The 21464-nt window shown below is 38.2% G+C and overlaps 1 protein-coding gene across 5 annotated transcripts in view; it reads right to left on the reverse strand.

The window, feature by feature from the left end:
- Positions 1–1141: 1141 nt before the first annotated feature.
- LOC125275534 (CUGBP Elav-like family member 3) overlaps positions 1142–21464 on the reverse strand; it is a 72130-nt gene continuing 51807 nt past the window's right edge. For 3 of the 5 annotated variants that reach the window (XM_048202558.1, XM_048202561.1, XM_048202560.1), the window contains 12 exons: positions 16079–16127; positions 15132–15257; positions 14151–14230; positions 13788–13931; positions 12348–12452; positions 11566–11710; positions 11303–11446; positions 9164–9223; positions 8437–8541; positions 8046–8189; positions 4500–4636; positions 1142–2311 (listed from right to left, as the gene is read on the reverse strand). In XM_048202558.1, coding sequence (XP_048058515.1) covers positions 4509–4636; positions 8046–8189; positions 8437–8541; positions 9164–9223; positions 11303–11446; positions 11566–11710; positions 12348–12452; positions 13788–13931; positions 14151–14230; positions 15132–15257; positions 16079–16127 — 1230 coding nt within the window. In that variant the 3' untranslated portion in view covers positions 1142–2311; positions 4500–4508. Of the gene's footprint in view, positions 2312–4090; positions 4191–4499; positions 4637–8045; positions 8190–8436; positions 8542–9163; positions 9224–11302; positions 11447–11565; positions 11711–12347; positions 12453–13787; positions 13932–14150; positions 14231–15131; positions 15258–16078; positions 16128–21464 lie in introns of all 5 variants that reach the window. The other 2 variants (XM_048202562.1, XM_048202563.1) reach the window with 2 other exon arrangements.

A 21464-nucleotide genomic window follows, 5' to 3' on the forward strand; every position in this document is an offset into this window, starting at 1 on the left:
ATGTCATTCTACTCAACTAAGACCTTCGTTCATCTTCCGAACACAAATTAAGATATTTTTGATGAAATCCGTTGGCTCAGTGAGGCCTCTATTGAACCTCTCAAGATCCATAAAGGTACTCAAAACATATTTAAAACAGTTCATGTGACTACAGTGGTTCTACCTTAATATTATAAAGCGACGAGAATACTTTTTGTGCACCAAAAAAAACTAAATAATGACTTTTTGGCCAATTTCAAAACACTGCTTCATTAAGCTTCGGAGCTTTACAAATCGAATCAGTGGTTTGGAGCGCCAAAGTCACGTGATTTCAGCAGTTTAGCCATTTGATAGTACGTTACCTTTATGGATCTTGAGAGGTTTGGTGGCTTTGCTCTCAATAGAGCCTCACTGAGCCATCAATTTGATCAAAAATATCTTAATTTGTGTTCCGAAGATGAACGAAAGTCTTGCGGTGTAGAATGACATGAGGGTGAGTAATTAATGACAGAATTTTCATTTTTGGGTGAACTAACCCTTTAAGACTTTAGCATACATAAGTAATGAGTAAAAATATATTTTCTGCTTCAAGTTGGTAACAACATATATTTTAAGATCCTTCTAATGAATTTAAAGCAGAACTCTTATTTAGTAAGATTTGTGAAGCTCCCTCTACAGGTTCCTTCAGTGAATCACACTGTCGTAAATACTCCAAACGCAGCTCTGGACTACAATGACTACAACGCGCACCAGTGCAGTAGTTTTGCAAATACAGTACAAGAAATCTCGACGGAGGTGGGTCATTTTCGAAGTTGTCTTATAAAGTGAGGTCACTATGTGTATATTGAAATACCGTAAAGCATTTTGTCACTCTCGCGTGAACGTGAACATGAGGCTAGATTGTATCGGGTCGGTGCAGCTCAACTTGCAAGTGCTGTATTCTGGCGTAGACGTGCCAGAGGGGGTTTGTGCACGCCTCAAACACACCACTACAAGTCAATTAACCATCGTAAGGACTTAGAAAACTATTTATGAAGGTAAAAAAAGTTACTTAGTTCTGCTTTAATATTAGAATTTTAATCTGAATTTTCATGCATCTAAAAATATAACAAATACACATACATTTATTCCAGTAATCACACACAGACACGCACAAAAAAAATATTGTTTAAAATTTTATTCAAATTTTTTTTTTGTAATCGACAGGTTGTGAAACAACAGTTGAAGAAAATAAATAGAATAATAATAATAATAATAATAATAATAATAATGATTGTTCATTAATGGTAAATCTGTAAATAAAATGTCTAAAAATACATGGATTCATCGGGACATGTGCCAATGATCCTCTATCTTCATAAATAATTTAAAAAATGCCCTCCAGGAAATTGATAAATTAATTGCAAAAAAAGATAGAAATCACTTTCCCTAAATAATAATAATAATAATAATAATATCCCAAATGTTTAAATCTTGACCTTCATTTTAAAAGCATGATATATACAATGAAATACATTTTTAAATGTTTTAACGTTCATGAATCTTCTCGAATCATCCACAATTTTTTTTCTTAAAAAGAAAGAAAAACTAACAAAACTAAAAATAAAAAAAAACTCTAACTACAGCCTCTCTGTGATAAACTATATTCAGTACTTTTAGGGAGGATTGCAATATAGGACCAGCATCCTATACCACAGGTAATTTGTTTCTGTAAGTATTAAAGATGAAGAACTATGTATAACTGGACTCAGATTAGAGACCAAGAGCAAATCCTTCAAAACTCCCAAAACTTCTCTAGCTACCGTACCTCCAATGATTCTTTGCTCTGATCGCATTGACCCAGTCCCACCCTCCCAACTGTTTCGATATGTCTACACATGGTCCCCTGGAATTTCTATATACATATTTTAGATTGCTGCACAAAGACTTTAATAGTCTGTAGTTCATTTGAACCCAGAAGTGAAACTTGTGTAGTACTGACATATTTGCGTTGGTCCCATTTGTGTGTGTGTGTGTGTGTGTGTGTTGCGTAGATGTGTGGGTCGAGGGCAGAAAAGTCACGACCCACAAGCACACGGCACAACAGCTTGTGAAGCAGAAGAGCGAGTGGCGTTACGTTGCTGATTGGTCCTATATCGTATACTGTTAAGGTAGTAAATCATTCTATTTAACCTGCTCCTCTCCTGCGATAAGTCTGTCTTTATTACTATTAAATGTATATTTTTTTGTTTAAATAATCTCGGTAGGTCTTATACTGTAGTTTTGCGAAAGTTGTTGGTCCCGTAATTTGCAGCAGAGGAAAAGTGACTCCATTTGTACTCTCCTTTCTTCCCTGTGAAAGAGAAAGAAAATGAAAACAGCAGTTAAGAACAAGTCACATCGATCCGCAAAAAAACAAAACAAAAAAAAACACACTCCTACTTGGTTCACACAGTTAAAGGGTTAGTTTACCGAAAAATAAAAATTCTGTCATTAATTACTCACCCTCATGTCTTTCCAACCCGTAAGACCTTCTTTATTCTTCGGAACACAAATTAAGATACTTTTGACGAAATCCGAGAGCAATATGACTCCTCCATAGACAGCAATTTAATTACCGATTTCAATGCCCAGAAAGCTACTAAAGACATCGTTAAAATAGTCCATGTGACTACAGTGGTTCAACCTTATACTTTTTGTGCGCAAAAACAAAAAGACTTTATTCAATATTTTCTTCAACCGATGCGTGTGATGTTCACGCGAACAGCGTCGGCCAATACCGAGCCGGCGTTCGGATGAAAACACGGAAGCGCTGCACTGTGTTTACTACGTCAACAGCACAGGAAACTGACAGGGAAGAGAAGAAATTGTTGAATAAAGTCGTTATTTTTGTTTTGTTTTTGCGCACAAAAAGTATTCTCGTCGCTTCATAACATTAAGGTTGAACCACTGTAGTCACATCAACTATTTTAACGATGTCTTTACTACCTTTCTGGGCCTTGAAAGTGGTAATTAAATAGCTAAAATATCTTAATTTGTCTTCCGAAGATGAACGAAGGTCTTACGGGTTTGGAGCAACACGAGGGTGAGTAATTAATGACAAAAACTTCATTTTTGGGTGAACTAACCCTTTTGGGAAGGTTATCTAATGCTTACCATTCTATACTTCCATGCAACCTATGTTGTGAGTCAGTGAATGGGGTTTTTATGCAAGTGTGTGTTTTTCTATGTTAGTGATCGTTTAAAGTGGGGAAACATTTCTGGCAGGCAAACAAATTTCCAACATGCACCATAGGAATTCTGGGCTGTATCATGTTCAGATGGTGACTTAACTGCGTCCTTTTTTGGGTGCTCAAACAAATGATTGAATGTAAATGAGTTAGAAAAGAGTTTGACTGTAAAATAACCCAGAATTCCTACAGAGGAATGCTGTTCTTTGGTCGGCACAATGCGTCACTTATTTCACCATAACAACCACAAAGTGTCACCTCAAACCTCAGCGTGAGAGGTTTGAGAGGTATAATGAATGAAGTTCCCTACCTCTCTCTCTCTCTCTCTCTCTCTCGCTCGCTCTCTCTCACACTCAAACGCACGAGTCGTTCGCATCATTCACGCAAGCACGTACACAAGCTCACTCGTTGGCACGAAACAGCATACCCACTAGCACAAACTCTCTTGGAATCAAATACAACCACACTGAGACCCCCCCCACCCCACATTCACAGTAACTATAACACCACCAGACTACATATGGGAGTATTTTGTAGAAGAAATAGAGTCATGACCAAACAAAACACAGAGGAGACTGATCAAAAACAAAATCCACCCAAAAGTAGCACATTAAAGCTGGTTGATTAGAGTTCAATAGGATCAATTTAGTTTGAGTAACTCCGTTAGCTACGAGTTACGTTAAGAGTAAATCACAGATGTAGTGTCAGTTATTGATCAGTATTTATAAAACAAAAAGAGAGAGTCACAACGCACCAAACACAGTCCATAGTCACCACGGTAACCCGCCATGCACTCTCAGCATGGAGGATACATGACAAAGGGCCAAAAAACAAAACTGCTAATGGCAACCATCACAGGCAGGAATATCGCCACAGCAACCAACACAGGCCAATCAACTTACAAACCAACGCTGTGGGAGGAAGGGGGAGCTTTATTGGTTGCTAGGCCACCGTAGCCATAGCGACGTGGTCTCCGCACGAGTTATGATTGGACGGGGCAGCCTTGGTGTGGATGAGGTTTTGTTTGTTTGTTTGATTGTTTTTTTGCAGGAGAGTGAACAATGACACAGCACAAAAACAATAAATGAAAGTTAAAATTAATGAGTGTTTTTTTTTTTTTGTCCTTTTCGACTACGTTTTTAAGATCTAATGCTGATGAGTTACGCTTTTATTTAGGTAATCAATCAATCAATCAATCAAAACAGGATATTCTGGCTAGACTGGTTAGTTTAGAACTGCTCACATATTATAAAGCATAATACTGAGAGATTTAGTGAAGAGGCACTTGTTATCTTTTCTGGTTTTGCTCACCTGTTCGTCTCAGTATGGGCGGTTGGCGTCTTTAGGCCTCTTGAGCTGAACTTTAAGCCTCTTCATGCCGATCTGAAAGCCGTTCATGGACTGGATGGCAGCCTGAGCGCTCGCCGGGTTGTCGAAGCTTACGAAACCTGTGACCAGCAACAAGAAAGAAACAGAAGATGAAAACGCTGTGGAGGAAGTGTGTCGGTCAATGAGTCACTGATGATCTGCTTGTGATTTCAACACCGTTTTAAACGGCAACTTCTGCTTATAGCTGCGGAGAGATTTAACAGACTAAATGAAATAAACAGATCATGAAAATTATAAAAGTAAAGTACAATTAAATGTAAGCATAAATAAGGCGTGAAATACATATTTAACTTGATCCCCACCCGCAAAACTTTGACAATTGTTCACAGTCTTTTTTCATTTCAAGGCTTATATCATGTCGTATTTCAGACATATTTCACACCCAATTTATTTATTTGTACTCACCTTTAATCATGCTTATTGACAGAAACATTTCATTATGTATTAAATTATTTTGTGATGTATTATATTGTCTGCTTTATTTCATGAGGTTTTCATTTTAAGGTGCATTTCAGGTGGCATTTAATGTCCTTTTTAAAGGTGCAGGAAGTGATTTCTGAGAATCGTTGTTGAACACTGTTGATATCTGAAATCAGCCCAAACAAACACACCCCTCCCCAAAATGCACGAACACGTGTTTGTGTGGAGTGGGTGTCTCTTTGGGCGTTTCTCAATACCAAGTACACAAAGTTCAAACTTGCGTCCTTGGTTGGTCAAACTTGCCAAGTCAGGACAACGAACTCCCGAGGACGGGAGGACACAAGTCCGGTGATTCTGCAAATGGTACAGCAGCGTTCTTGATAACGTCACTCAGCTCGCTCTGGCTACTCCGGTTATCTCTGTATGTATATTTTAGGCAACAATAAAACAAAATATGTTATAAAACACCACTCTGCCTCTTTTCGTTAATAGCCACACAAATGTGGTTCAGGCAACGCATACATAAAACACAACCCTGCCTATTTACATTTACATTTTAAAATATATAAAACACATTAATATGTGGTTTTGGCAATATGTGCATATGTACTCTGATTATCTTCACTGTAATAAAATGAAATATGACATAAACACAACCCTGTCTCTTTTTGTTAAATGTCAGTCTTAATGATCAATATTAGCCATTGTAAAAGGTATAAGAAGCTATACAATAAGAAAGACAAGCAAGCAATTCAGGCAAACGTATAAAGTCAGTGCTCTAGTAGGCTACAATGTTAAATAGCCTAAATATTCAAAGTTATGAAACTTCAGTTTGCCCTCAAACAAAATGATTTGTCAAGAAACAAATGAGAGATTCATAAGATCAAAGATCGCCCGTTAGATCTACACAAGACAAATTATATCACATGTTTAACCACTACAGAGACATCAGAGCCAGCAGCACACGTCAGAAGGACTAGCCGAGGTATGGCTGTTCCAGGCGGGGTTAATGAGCGCTAAACACCCGGTGATCACCTCGATCTCACAGCTCCAGATCAAATTCAGATCAAATTTTCAAATAGATGCTATCTTTATAAATAAACCACAGATTTGAGCTTTAAACAAATACATTTGAGCCTCTACTCTTAAAATTACATTTCATGACACCATAACAGTATTATTATTTTTTAATTACATAGGTATCCTTCTGTATTGACACTTGCTGGTTGGTACGAGATGCATTCTGGGATACCTGGCTGTCTCAAGTCCGCACAAGTCACCTCTCGATGCATCCTCGATAAAAGGGGCGGGATCAAAAACACAGCCGGGGATTTGAACTTTAATTTGCTAGATGTGAACTTTTAATTGGAACAATACTTAAAGGTGCCCTAGAATCAGAATTTGAATTTACCTCGGCATAGTTGAATAACAAGAGTTCAGTACATGTAAAAGACATACATTGAGTTTCAAACCCCATTGTTTTCTCCTTCTTATATAAATCTCATTTGTTTAAAAGACTTACGGAAAACACTCGGATCTCAACATAACACTGACTGTTACGTAACAGTCGGGATCATTAATATGTATGACCCCAATATTTACATAATGCCAGCCCATTCGACGCATTAGACAAGGAAAGGCAGTATTAACGGCTGGATCTGTGCACAGACAAGGTAAGCATGCAAGAACAGCAGCGAAAAATGGCAGATGGAGCAATAATAACTGACATGATCCGTGATATCATGATATTTTTAGTGATATTTGTAAATTGTCTTTCTAAATGTTTCATTAGCATGTTGCTAATATACTGTTAAATGTGGTTAAAGTTACCATCGTTTATTACTGTATTCACGGAGGGAGACGAGAGTCGTTGCAATTTTCATTTTTAAACACGTGCAGTCTGTAAAATGCATAAACACAACTTCATTCTTTATAAATCTCTCCAACAGTGTGTAATGTTAGCTTTAGCCACAGAGCATAGCCTCAAACTCACACAGAATCAAACGTAACCATCTAAATAAATACTTTACGCACATAATTCGAAGCATGCATACAGCATGCATGACGAACATCTTGTAAAGATCCATTTGAGGGTTATATTAGCTGTGTGATCTTTGTTTATGCGATGTATATATAGTCGAGAGCTCGTGGGGCAGAGGAAGCGCATCTCTTAAAGGGGCCGTGCTGAAAAAATCAGTGCATAGTTAATGATGCCCCAAAATAGGCAGTTAAAAAAATTAATTTAAAAAAATCTATGGGGTATTTTGAGCTGAAACTTCACAGACACATTCAGGGGACACCTTAGACTTATATTACATCTTGTAAAAAAACAATCTAGGGCACCTTTAAGCAGCAACTGATGACGTTTCACAAGAACACAAGTACAGACAAGAACGTATATTGAGAAATGGCCTTTATCATAGCAGAAGCAAAATATAGCTTCAAAGAAAAGATGATGAATGAAAAAAATGAACATACAGTAGACAGGTATATACTATAAGTAAGTGTTCGTTGTTAGTTACCAGCAGCACCAGCTCCAGACAAACATTGACACTCAAAACCAATGTTACTCACGTATGGAGCAGAAACGACGCAACATCGCCGTCTGTTTTCAGGCCTTCCCGCTTAGGTCTCTTCAGCGCTGGAAAGCTTTTCTAACATTAAAGCAGGTCCTAAAGCTCTCGCCTGATCATAACCCTTCTTTTTCCATTGATATTCCTCAGATCTTTTCTCTTTTGTAATGTCTCTCAGCCGTCTCTCTTTCTACAGTCTTTCTTCAAATCTCCCTGTTGCTCACTCTTTCTCCTCACCCAATCATGAGTGGACACGCCCCCTACTGCTGATTGGTGCTCAGTCTGACCCACTTTCAAAAGCGTTTTTCAGAAATCACTTATTGCACCTTTAATGTTACATGAAAAAAATTAATGTATTTCATTGCATGTATTTTATTGCAACATTCAATGACACATTTAATTGAATATTTATATAATTTGGTCTGTTAAATCCCTCCACATATAGCATCTAAATCGCTCTTTGGAAATCACTCACCAAAGCATTTGCTCTGATTGGTGGCGCGGTCAACGAACACCTTGGCTGAGATGACGTTACCGAAAGGCAGGAACATCTGCAGCATCTCCGAGTCGGTGAACTCCTGAGGCAGATGATAAATAAAGATATTGCAGCCTTCTGGTCCTGGAGAGAGTTAGAGAAGGGAAGGAATGAGCCCAAACAGAGAAGGGAAATGCATTACATGAGACCACACTGTTACACGTTTTTTATCATAAAAGGAAGTTGTTGATTCCTGGAAGAAACATGGTGCTTTGAATCTTTTTCTGGAGAACAATGATCAAGAAATATGTTCATTAATAGACTTGGGAATAATCAAAACAGGATGTCAGTGGTCATAGTATGCCAGTGAAACAGGAAATGACATTGTTACCTTCTCGTTGTTGCAGCTGCTGCGGCTGCTGGGGTTGCTGAGCAACCAAGGTGGGCTGATGTGGAAATGGTTGACCGACCAATCCATAAGCAGCAGGATATGTAGCTGTGGGTGGAGTAATGAGGTTAGACATCAGACCAGGGCAAAGTCATCTTTTTTTGAAGTGCCATTCCACAGTCTGTATTTGTTATTTTGAGCAGATAAGACCTTGACAAACTGCTTGCTATAAAAATAGCCTAGCCTTAAATTAGCAGTTAAAAATTAGCACTCAGTAGCAAAAATAACCACTGAGAGTGTTGTAAATCTCAATTATCTATGTTGACTATCCACATCAGTGAATTAATTCACTCAGCAATTCATTTACTTCATTATCCTTCATGGAAGTCCACCTGTAGCAGCTTACATGGTTTAAAATGTTTTAGTGAAAATGTTTATAGGTAAATACTGCTGTTTATAATCAATTATTAGATTATGATTAGATTATTTGAATAAAAACATGCATACGAATAAAAAAATCTTTGTGTTCATTTAATTGAAATCATGAAAAAATTTGGAAAACAATGTTTGTTTATTATAACTACATTCGATTGTATTTTACTTCTTGCTTTTGAATTTGAATTTTTAACTGGTCTAAGCTGGGGGGGGTTCTGAAAAAGGAAGTACTATATTTCACATTCTTCACTGCTGACAAATTTCATATGGAGTTTCAGGAGTTGAGAAGCCTCACCCGTGTAGTGTTGCATGCCTGTATATGCCTGCTGGAGAGGATCCAATGCAGGACTCTGAGCTGAAGGATACATAAATATTGAAAACAAACAGAAGAATAGGATGAGACAATTGGTATAAAATATAAATATTTATACATACATCAGTAAGACCAGAGTGTGAAGGTTGAATTAGCAGAGCAATAGCATAGCTGTACATAAAATATTGCAATCCACACAACATAATGGGAGACATATCAGAGTAGCTCATCTGTGACCAAGACAGCAAGTCTTTGTGGTGTATCGAGTGCTATGGTATCTAGGGTAATGTCAGCATACCACCACAAAGACGAACCACATCCAACAGAAGTAACTGTAGACGAAAGAGGAAGCTGTCTGACAGGGATGTTCAGTTACTAACCTGGATTGTATCCTCGATACAACCCAGTTGCACCTCGACTCTCCTGTTTCCACCAAAACTATTTGCCAGGAGCTCCACAGTGTCAATATTCATGGTCGGGCTGCTATAGCCAAACCTTTTGTCACTAATGCCAATGCCAAATGTTGGTTTCATTGGTGCCAATAGTGCAAATCTTGGGCTGTGGACAAAGTGAAACATGTATCGTTCTCTGATGAGTCCGCCTTCACTGTCTTTGTGGAGACACCCCAAAGTGTGGAGACACCCCAAAGAAGCTGAACTCTCAGACTATTGCTGCCCAGAGTGAAGCACGGGGTGGATCAGTGATGGTTTGGGCTGCAATATCATGGCATTCCCTACTGTGGCTCCTGATGGGCCAAGCACTACAGAACTAGAGGACCATGTGCAGATAATGGTTCAAACATTAGGGGCTTTCGCATTAGAGGAACTTTTTCATAGTTTCTAAAACTATTGGCAGAACTACCCGTTTTTTGGCGCGTTCGCACCACAGGAACTAGGAACTCCTTTTAGGGGGACTAAATTAGCTCCTACTTCAGAGTAGGGTCTAACCCAGCACAATAGGAACTACCAGTGATGTAAGTGTACGTTGATTGGCCAAATGCATATGAAATACCAGCACCCAGCATTTTTAAAAATCAGTGTTAACTTACTCCACGAACATGGAAAACAGCGATAACAGCATTTACCTGTTGTCTGTGGGTTTGTGTTCTTTTCTATGCAAGTTGCCGTAGGAGATTTCATCTCTTAGCCCTACATTCCATCTCCATTATCACGAAACACACAACAAACACAGCTTCAATCGCAGTGTCTTCCATCCCCCAGTTGTTGACGTTAGTAAACATGACGTTAGCGCTGCAGCCGGTGCGAATGCAACCAGAAAAATGGCCCGGGGGGAAAATTAGTTCTCAGGGAACCACCCTTGTGGCTAGTTCCTATAACTGAGTTCCTAGAACTATACGGTGTGAAAGGGGATGTTGTACCCTGAAGGGTGTGTATCAGCATAATAATGCACCAATACACACAGCAAGACTTGTGATGAATGTCTCCCATGGCCTGCACAGTCACCAGATCTAAATATTTTTGAACCTCTATGGGGTATTTTGGAGGAGCAAGTCAGAAAACATTTTCCTCCACCAGCATCGCATAGTGACCTGGCCACTGTTCTGGAAGAGGAATGACTTAAAATCCCTCTGGCCACTGTGAAGTACTTGTAATCTATCATTCCCAAGACAAAATGATGCTGTAACGGCTGCAAAAGGAGGCCCTACACCATACTAATAAATTATTGTGGTCTATATAAAATACATATGAAATAAACATTATATTGTAAAGCATCACAATAAAATATTTGTAAAATACTGAGTACTATGAGTATTATTTAGTGGTTCAACAGATCTCATGGTTCAGATCATATTATGATTTTTGAGTCACGGATAATGCACAGATAACATAGGACGACTACCGCATTAAATTCTCCTCTGCCTCTTCCAGTGCTGGAATGGTTTCAAATCTATTGAATGCATAAACTAGCAAGACAAAACACACATTTCACTCTATGGCGGTTAAACTTACAATTAATCCACGAATCACATGCGTGCTGAATCGTGGAGTCTGGTCGGTATGGATCACATATCAACAATGATCCGTTTAACCCCTAGTGTTATAATTAAACAATAATACAATATAGAATTACAATTTATAAACACTGAAGGAAGGTCCTCACCCTGATATGGGTGGACACCATTGGTGTAGAGGGTTTCAGAGGCAGACTGGCCATTGGGCGGTGCAGGGACTTGTGGGTAACTGTTGACTGCGATTGGAGGCAGAGCAGGCACAGGTGTGGCAATGGCTGGAGGAGTGTTCGTACCTAGAGCAGAACGACCAATCACGAATACACAAATTTAATTAAATACAAGAACTCTTGGAAAGAACTTGGAATGTTAGATATGAAGGACCGCATTGATGTTGTAGCAGACTTTCATTTACCTGAGGAGGGTGTGATTGAGGCGATGGGTGTGGCTATGATGCTGCTGGGATTGAGAGCAGCCAACTGCTGCATCTGCACCGCGGCAACCGTCGCCACGGGAGACAGATATGCAGACTGAGCCACCAAGGCCTGCTGTTGGACGAGCTGGTTATGACAAAAAGAAAAAAAAAAAAACAGTGAATCCAGGACTATGACATATAAAACTTTCAGCAGAGTCCTGTGTAGGGGTTGTACTAGGGTTATTAGGTCAATGCCATTTCAATTAGAACTTCCTGTGTGTAGAACAGAAAGTAATTATGGAAGTATTTCTGGTAACAAACCTAATACAACCTCCAGTTATTGCTTTAATCCCAATTCAATTCATCCCATTCTGTGAACTAAATCCTGGTACATACAGCGGCCCTAAAATTTTTGGCACATTTTATGTATGAACGTCATTGCATTAGACAACAAGATATCAAATCAAGTAGAATTTAGTTTAAAGACAGATAGTGTTCTAAAAGTTTTGTTAGATGTTAAATAAATAAATATGCTGACAAAAATATTTGGACATTAATCTGTTGGTATGAATCTTATTTAGCTTATGTAAAGGCTGGAATACACTACACGACTTTTAAAATCTAAACAGATTCTACAACACTAGGCATCATAAACTTGGTTACAGAGAAAAACTGGACATCATACACTAAATGACTGAGGATCATACACTACAAGAATTTCAAATTGTTCCAAACACAACAAACTCACACAGAAACATGCATAGGTATATAAACATAGATGCCTCATTAGTGGCTGTTTCTATGGGCTGCCATACGTTAGCCGTCCGCCACATTGGAACGGTCAAAACACCGGTCCGTGAACACTCGAGAGCAAGTTGACTGTGCGTCTGCAACCGTAGTTAGACACATGTGTGAACATCTATATCTGCAATAGACTTCAGCAGATGATTTTGCTAAGCTAACACAATACAACAAGACGAAAGCGCTAGCTAACACAACATTAAAAAGTTACCATAGTATAAAACCTGTAATATTGAGTTAATACAGATAAAAACACAAACCAGCACATTCTCACCTGTGAAAAGTTGTCCCATTTCTTCAGGAATTTAAATCTCTAAGGTTTCACAACCAGAAGCTACGCATGTTGTGGCATCATTGATTCTTACTCTGAGTGACGACACACTGGCCGTTCCAAGATGGCGGACGTGCCGACCTATCTGGAGCGGTCGAATGTGGCATCTACGTATATGTGTCTACGTATGACGTGATGGACAACTAGTTGTCCAATCCGGTTACGTTCACACAGTGTTTTCAGAGAATGCGGTAGTGAGTCCTGAATATTTACAGGTGTGATTTCGGTTTTAGAATGCAGTTGTCACTCCTGTAAAAAACTGAACTGTATGTGAACGTAAGGATTCAAATACAGGACTGACAACCGTATTCTGCTGCTGTGTGAACGTGGCCGTACGCTACATTGTGTGTTCTAAATTTGCCTCAAAATATCAAACATGTTTTGATATCCTCCGAGTGGATGGAATCATAGTCTGAAGCAAAAAAAAAAAAAAAAAAAAAAAAAAAAGAGTTTGTACCCACTACACAGTTTTCTGTGAAATCTGTAGACTGCCGCAGACTTTCGCCAGCTATTGTCGACTTATCTAGACTGCAAATCGGGGCAACAATCTGAGCAAAAGTCGTGTAGTGGATTCCAGCCTCAATATGCACTACTGTTTAAAAGTTTGGGTAAATTCAGGAAGATTGTTTTTGTTCTTATGCTGACCAAGGCTACATTTATTTGATCTAATATAAAATACAGACAGTAATATTGTGAAATAATATTCTATTTTAAAAGAACTTTTCTTTTTTGCATCATATGCTGCATTCACACCCTGTCATAATTACCATAGGCTCGAGATGACAACACGTGATGTTCTATTCAGAGCTGTTCTCGGTGTCCTCGGACTGAAAATTATGCGTTTCTATGGCGACACTATCGGTGGTCACGTGGTACAAGTAGGAGCTCTCAGAAAAGTCCCATCTTACAAGCTGTAATTACGAGCTCTACAAGGACGTGAACGCTTTTGCAAGTTGAAACCTCGAAATTACAGTAATTTCAACATGGCGTGAACGCACCTATCACTCCAGACTACAGTGTCACATGATCCTTCAGATGTCATTCTAATATGCTGATTTGCTGCTCAAGAAATTGTGGTGTTAGTGCTTACTGCCTGTGTGTAGGCGTTGTAGGCGCCCAGGTGTAGGCTCATGGGACTAATGACACCCAGCTGAGAGGCCACCTGCTGCATACGCCTGATTCCTCTCTCCTTCTCTGTGTCTGCAAACTTTACCACCAGACTAGAAGATGCACCCTGAGGGGATAAAGACAATCCTCATTCTCAAACATCATCAAATAAAAGAAACTGAGAAGTTCTTGAGGTGAAATATGCAGTGGGTGATGTTAAAACAAAGCACAAAGTCTCTGTAGGGAATGAGTATGAGTATATGAACAATGGCATACTGTGTTGTGTTATGCTTGTAGGTGTGATAGTGGGAGGAATCCCGAATGTGACCGTGTACGAAACACTAACCGGAAGAGTGCGGCTGCCGTGTAGAGCGCTAATGGCCGCCTGTGCTTCTGCGTTACTCTGATATTTTACAAATGCGCAACCTGCAAGACAAAACACATCATTAGACAACACCAGCAAATGCATTAGGCTGACATTTTAGAAGTCATCAAGTGGGAGTAGTTAAACATCCAATTAAACAAATGAAATCATTTCAACAAGCTGAGGTTGGTACAAATGCCCACATTATTACCCAAGGCCTACATCTGTACATATGGAAGAGCAAAAGTGAAACAGTTAATGATTTACTACAGCAGGTGCATCTGTTCCATTCACACTCACACGTAATTACCCAGAGCATACACATCCATCACTTTATAAATCACAGCATGTGCCAAACAGACTATCATTCATTAGCCAACATATGCGTGCATGACCGAACACTCGCTGCTCCAACCCTACTAGAGTTGTATTACTACAAACGCTGGTACAGATGTGCTTTATTGTCTGCAATCTTACTGAGAGAGCCTTCAACTGGCAAGACTTGCTAAAATAATTGATTTGTTACAATTTATATTTATAATATGTAGTAAATTTGAAATCAATGCTCAAAATGTGATTCTGTAAAAAAAAAAAAAAATGGGGTTCACTAAAAGAATATGTTTGTAAGGGAATGTAATAGAATAAAGAAAGAAGACTTAAACCATGTCTTTCAAACAAGAAATGCTAATAAATAAATAAATGTATTATTATCACAGTTTATAATAGTTTAATCAACAGTAAATAATTATTAAATTATTAAATAATGATTACATTATTTAATACAAGTATTAATGCAAATATAATAATGTATTAGTAGTAGTAGTAGTAGTAGTATTAATATATAATAATCAATAAATAAAATATTTATAAATAATATTTGTCAGAATTTAAGCCTCATGATACACCTGGTTAACCCTAGCAGGGGAAGGATGCAGTGCATGTATTTAAATGTGGTTTGCGCACCTTTGCTGGCTCCGTCAGGCCCTCTGAGTACTGTGCACTCCTCTATACTCCCGAAAGGCTCGAACATTTTTCTGACATCTGTATCTGACAGCTGTTTCCCCAACATCCCCACAAACAGCTTCCTGTCTACATACAGAAAGACAGATCATGATAAGTATACATTTACTAGACAAATGGCAGTTTAAAATCATGTATCATTGTAAAGTGGTAATAACCATCAAATGATCTCTGGCAATATTTGTCACTCCATGCTAGTGTAATTTTCATGGTGCAATAACTTTATTGGCCACTAGAGGGCCCTAGAAGACTGTCACTTACTGACCAACACAAAGGCACTAGCTCATATTTTGTGTGTGTATTAATGCAGGATTAAAATGAAAGAACCATTTGCATTGTGTTTTGGATTGTGTTGACGTTTACATCCAATAAGAGATTATTAAATCAGTTTGTACTCATTCCATGTCCATTTAATGGGTTTAAAATTTTGAATTCTTGAATTATTAATACATTTTGTTGTGTGTATCTACTTAGATATACTTTGAAGACAAAACTATCCCCATTAATGATTTGAATGTGACAAAACTTTCATTTGAAGACAAGCTCAAAGGTAAAAATGATTTATAATTCAAGGTAAAAATGATACATAAATTAAATCAAGACAATAGAATTCTATGGTTTATCTCTATGGTTTAACAAAGATGGCAATATCCAAAATCCTTGTCCTTGTGAGGACATTTTTTGTTCCCCATGCTTATAAATCTTACTAAGTGATGTTTTTTGAAAATGTAAAAAAAAGATGCATAGATTTAAGGGTAGGAGATAAAATATATAGTTTGTGCAGTATAAAAATCATTATGTGTGTGTGTGTGTGTGTGTGTGTGTGTGTGTGTGTGTGTGTGTGTGTGTGTGTGTGTGTGTGTGTGTGTGTGTGTGTGTGTGTGTGTTACCTCCTCGGCCCTCACTGTCCGCTGGCTTCACTTGAATGGGGCGGTTCATCTGAAACACAGAGCACATGATCACATGATCACATGTACTTCATAATCCAGCTCTTTCATTTCCTCTTCTGTTTGTGTGTGCGTTTATTGAATGTATGTGAGTGATGTAGATCTCAGGACCTGCCCATCTGCCTCGATATTCCCGAGTTAAAAGAAAAATCTCCACACCGGTCCTGCTTCTGTTGTGTTTGTGTCCCTTTATCTCTGCTCTCTGCTCTTTGTACTTATTTGCCTCCATTTGAGGCCTAATCGCCATCTCTCGTGTCCACTTTTATCTCTCATCAAGAATCGGTTTTATGCTCTTTCTCTCTCCATCACACCTAATCCTGCCCCTCTCTCTCTCTTTTTCTCAGGCACCAGGAAAAGCACACACCCACGCGGGATTGGGGAAGTGATGGGATTAAGCACGCTCGCTGGCTAATCTGGATTACAGACGCACGGCAGATTAAAACAGTGAGAGATTCTGGGCTTGTGAAACAGAAGAGAGAATGAGGCACCAGGGGAATGAGGGAGGGATGGTGATATGAGAGGAAAAAAACACAAAAATAGAAAGAGGGAAAGAGAGAGGAAATGAGAATGGAAAGGGAATAAAAGAAAAAATAGTGTATATATAACCAATGTTGGGTGGGAAAAAAAACTCATTTGATAGTATTCATTTACAGGAATAAACGGCATTTTAAAATATATATAAATTGAAAAACTTGTAATAATATTTCAAAATATTACTGTTTTCACTGTATTTTTGATCAAATAAATGCAGTCATGGTGAGCATAAGAGACTTTTACTTGTATGACAGTTATAAGTATAACCACAATTTGCTACAATACTGAACTGTAAAAGAAATGTGACAACACCTTACTAGTGAGTTATAAAAATATTACGTCCATATTATTCTCTAAAAAACAACCGTTAAATGATTGTTAGGACTAAATTCTTTTATTAAAGCAAAATGAATGGAAAATATGAAAAATTAGCATGAACAGTAGATAGCATTAGCATTGAAATTCAAATGACATCGCAATTCTACATGGAATTGTTCAATCACTGCAGCTCTAATTTAAATAAATACAATTAGTAAAAGGAGTGGATGAGAGGCAAGGAGAGACGCTGTGAGCTAAATTACCCAAATCAACATAAAGGCGTTAATTATGCAGCAGGTGACATTTCGGCCCAATCCAGATCGTTTGGTTTTATCCGATCCAGCCGCGATCGCTCATTTGGGGTCCGTATAGATCAGGCATTCGCTTGCAATCACTCACACACACACACACAGAGCCATATAAACCATACATAATGACTTCCACTATTTCACAGCACGCCAAAAATACATTACACGACTCACGGAGAAGGACGCAAACAGAAGGGCATTTATCAGGATGACTAATGAAGCAGGTCTCATTGATTGCTGCAGTAATGTAAAGCACTGTAAAGATCTCCAACACCCACTATACGTCTGTTCTGGATCAGTTCTTTTGCTTTCCTAGTGTAACTCCCTCTGGTGATTACTAATCTGATCTCAGTGTAAGAGCTTGTTTTGCAGCGCTTAAATCTGATTTGCCCAAATTGCTTTGTTTATCTTCAGAAAACACCAGCATACAGGGGAAAAATAACTTTTGAGGGTGTTTTATCATTGTATTGGGGGCAGCTGCTCCCAATTTAGTTCATACACAAGGTTCTTTTATGGTTCTTCCATCACTTTCAGCCAAGAACTTTTTTTCTTGAACCCCCCAAACTCAAACCATTACTCGAAGAATATCTTCTTTAATTCATAAGTTCACGTACATTCACAAGAGGAGCCATTTTATATGGCTCCAGATTCAGCGTCGATTGACGAAAAAAATATTGTTTGATGTCATTAGTGTGACATATTTGAACAATACCATTCAAAATTTTGCCATCAGTACTAGCTTTTTTTATTTGACAGAAATTAAAGGGATAGTGCACCCAAAAATGAAAATTCTGTCATCATTTACTCCCCCACAACTTCTATGAGTTTCTTTCTTCTGCTGATTCATTCAGGTTTGGAACAACTTGAGGGGGAGTAAATGATGACAGAATTTTCATTTTTGGGTGCACTATCCCTTTAATACTTTTATTCAGCAAGGGTGCATCATATTGCTTAAAAGTGACAGTAAAGACATTTATAATGTTTCAAAAGATTTCTATTTCAAATAAATGCTGTTCTTTTGAACTTTACCGAAGAACAAAATCATGATTTCCACAAAAACGAGAACCGTTTTCAACTGATAATAAGAAGAAATGTTTCTTGAGCATATTAGAATTATTTCTGAAGGATCAAGTGACACTGAAGACTGAAAATTCAGCTTTGCCGTCAAAGGAATAAATTCCATTTTTAAAATATATTCAGGTAGAAAATGGTTATTTTAAATTATAATTGTGTATTTCACAATATTATTGTTTTACTGTATTTATGATCAAATAAATGCAGCCTTGGTGAGCATAAGAGACTTCTTTTGAAAACAAAACAAATAAAAAAATCATACCGACCACAAACTTTTGATGGAAGGCAAAATGAGATTTGAAAAATGCAGTGGATATTGCGATACAGCAAACAGCAGCTTGAATTCTTCATACAAAACTATTGTATGGCTTCAGAAGATTTGGAATACAGCAAACAATAAGCATGAAGCACTTTTATTATTTTTGGAGCTCAACAGCACCTGTACCAAAGACTGTGCACCTGTATTATTATGAATGGGAGAAAGTGCAATGCGCAATATGGCGCAATAAGTCCCGCCTTCTAAATAAGAGCCAACTGCCGATTAGTAAAGTCATCACGTCACTGCAGCGGCCGCTAGAAGCTCCGGTTCCTATAGAAACAGTCAGACGCAGTGATGCCAGACGTACGATAATTATCGTATTTTTATGATAATTTTGATCTCTGTACGATGTACGATCAATAATGAAAAAAATCCCATAATGTATGATATTTTCAGAATTCTGTGACACTTCAAATGATGGTTATTGTAAGGCCTCTCTATATTCATTGATCTAGCTGTGGATCCTCTATGTCATGATTGTAAGGAGAACTTGTATAGGCATGTCTTCCATCTCATCTCACATAACATCTTCTCGGCCAATCATCATGAAGAATGACTCTCTTTTGAGCACAAATTAACGTTCCTGCCGCTGCGCTTAGGTCAGTTGTTTCCCACCAAGGTATGGCCTATTGTGGTAATTTGCAGGTTGTGTCAAAAAGTTGTTGGTATAGATAAATATCTGTATTCTGTAAGTGTGACTCATCAAGTCAAGTCACCTTTATTTATAGAGTGCTTTTTACAATGCAGATTGTGTCAAAGTAGATTTACAGAGATAGAGGGAACATAATTTTGGCTGTACAGCAGCTAAAATAGTGTGATTGTCCAGCTTAAGTAAGTTCAGTATTGATTCATTCTGTTGTAAAAATCATTAGTTATCAATTTAATTCATTTAAATATACTAAAAACTTGTGTACGTTAATTTTCTTCCAAATACGATAATTTTGAGCTTCTGGAACGATATTTGGACTTTTCCAATCTGGCAAAACTGGTCAGACACACACTTCCTATAGACTGATGATTTTTTGTCATGATTCGAGCTTTTAGAAACAAAATTTATGAGACAGTTGTTGTCAGATTTCATTGGTGATTTCAAATATGAAATTTCATCCAAAAGCTTGGCAAACAGCTTTGGAGAATTTGAAGTTTTCCCATTCAAAGAGATGGGAATGAGATGCCCAAGAGGTGTTTCAAAGATGGCCGCCGAGTGAAATGACTTGTCTTAAAGGGTTAGTTCACCCAAAAATGTTTTGAAATTGGCCCATATAGATATTGTCTTTATTTTGTTTTTTTGGCGCACAAAAAGTATTCTTATCGCTTTATAATATTAAGATAGAACCACTGAACTCACATGAACTGTTTCAAATATGTTTTTAGTACCTTTATGGACCTTGAGAGTTTGAATGGCTTTACTCTCAATAGAGCCTCACTGAGCCATCGGATTTCATCAATAATATCTTAAATTGTGTTCGGAAGATGAATGAAGGTCTTACGGCTGTAGAACGGCATGAGGGCGAGTAATAAATGACATTATTTTCATTTTTGGGTGAACTAACCCTTTAAAGGGACTTTGCCTGTACTTATTCACTTCCACTGCATGGTTAAGATTCACCAGAAAATTCAAAACATGACACTGAGTAAAGGATGACAGAATTTTCATTTTTTGGTGAACTGTTCCTTTAAAAGTTTAGATCAAAGTATTGATCAATCAAAAGAGGGAAAGTGAAGCCCTCCTGGGTTCAGGTTTTCTAAAGAACCGATAAGTTCTCTTATGACATCAGGCTGTAGACCCATTTTTAGACCTTTATTTTCAAGAGTGTATAGCACACGTCAGGTATCTGGCCAACTGTTGACTGTATGAGCACTTTGAAATGGTCAGCAAAATGGATTAGGTTAATGACTGTGCCATTTTGGATTCATTTTCGGAAAGGAGCCAACTCACATCAAGGTTGAGACCAGGGAAACAGCTAACTCATTTAACATGCATGAACCAACAGGAAGATGGCACATCAAACCAAAACAATACTAAAAAGCATAATTTCTGTTCTGATACACTGGGCGGTACAGGCTACAGAGGTACAAAAAAATCTTTGAGGAGCTTTATTCGCATCTTTCCTTGCACTGTGATGAGTCACTGAGCTTCAAGTATTACAGAAAGGAAAAACAGAGACAGTGGCAGAGAACAAAAAGGAAAGGGTGAGGAGAAAGGGTACAAAAGGACGAAAGAGAGACGGGAACAGACAAGAAAGAGTGGGAGAGAGAGAGACCAAGAGAGAGTCGTGGCACTGCCACTTCAGGTCGGCACGGCAACCAACCCTCTGTCACCATGACAACGGTGAGATGAGCTACCCAGCAGGTAAACAAGGTTGCCCCAGACGACGAGGGGAGGGGAAGGTAGTGATGAGAAAAAAAGAACAAGAGAGACAGGGGAAAAAAAAAATAGGGCGATGGAGGGATCAAAATGGATGAAAAGTGAGTCTCTGCGAATATATTTATGAGAAAGGAAAATAGAGAGAGACAGAGATAGACAGATAAAAGTAGCGGGTGTAACTGCTATGGTTGCCAAAGCAACAGAGGCAGTGAAGACTCTCCATTATCTAGCCGAAAGAAACCTGTTGGCTTCCACAAACGCTGCTTGACAATGAAAACCAAAGACAACCTCACCTAAACTCCTTATAACCACACTAATCATTACAGGGGCCAATTTAAAATTGCATTTACATTCATTAAATCTACTTTGCTATATACACTACCATTCAAATGTTTGGAGTTGGTAAGA

Source organism: Megalobrama amblycephala, linkage group LG9 (assembly GCF_018812025.1).
Source record: "Megalobrama amblycephala isolate DHTTF-2021 linkage group LG9, ASM1881202v1, whole genome shotgun sequence".
Lineage (NCBI taxonomy): Eukaryota > Metazoa > Chordata > Actinopteri > Cypriniformes > Xenocyprididae > Megalobrama > Megalobrama amblycephala.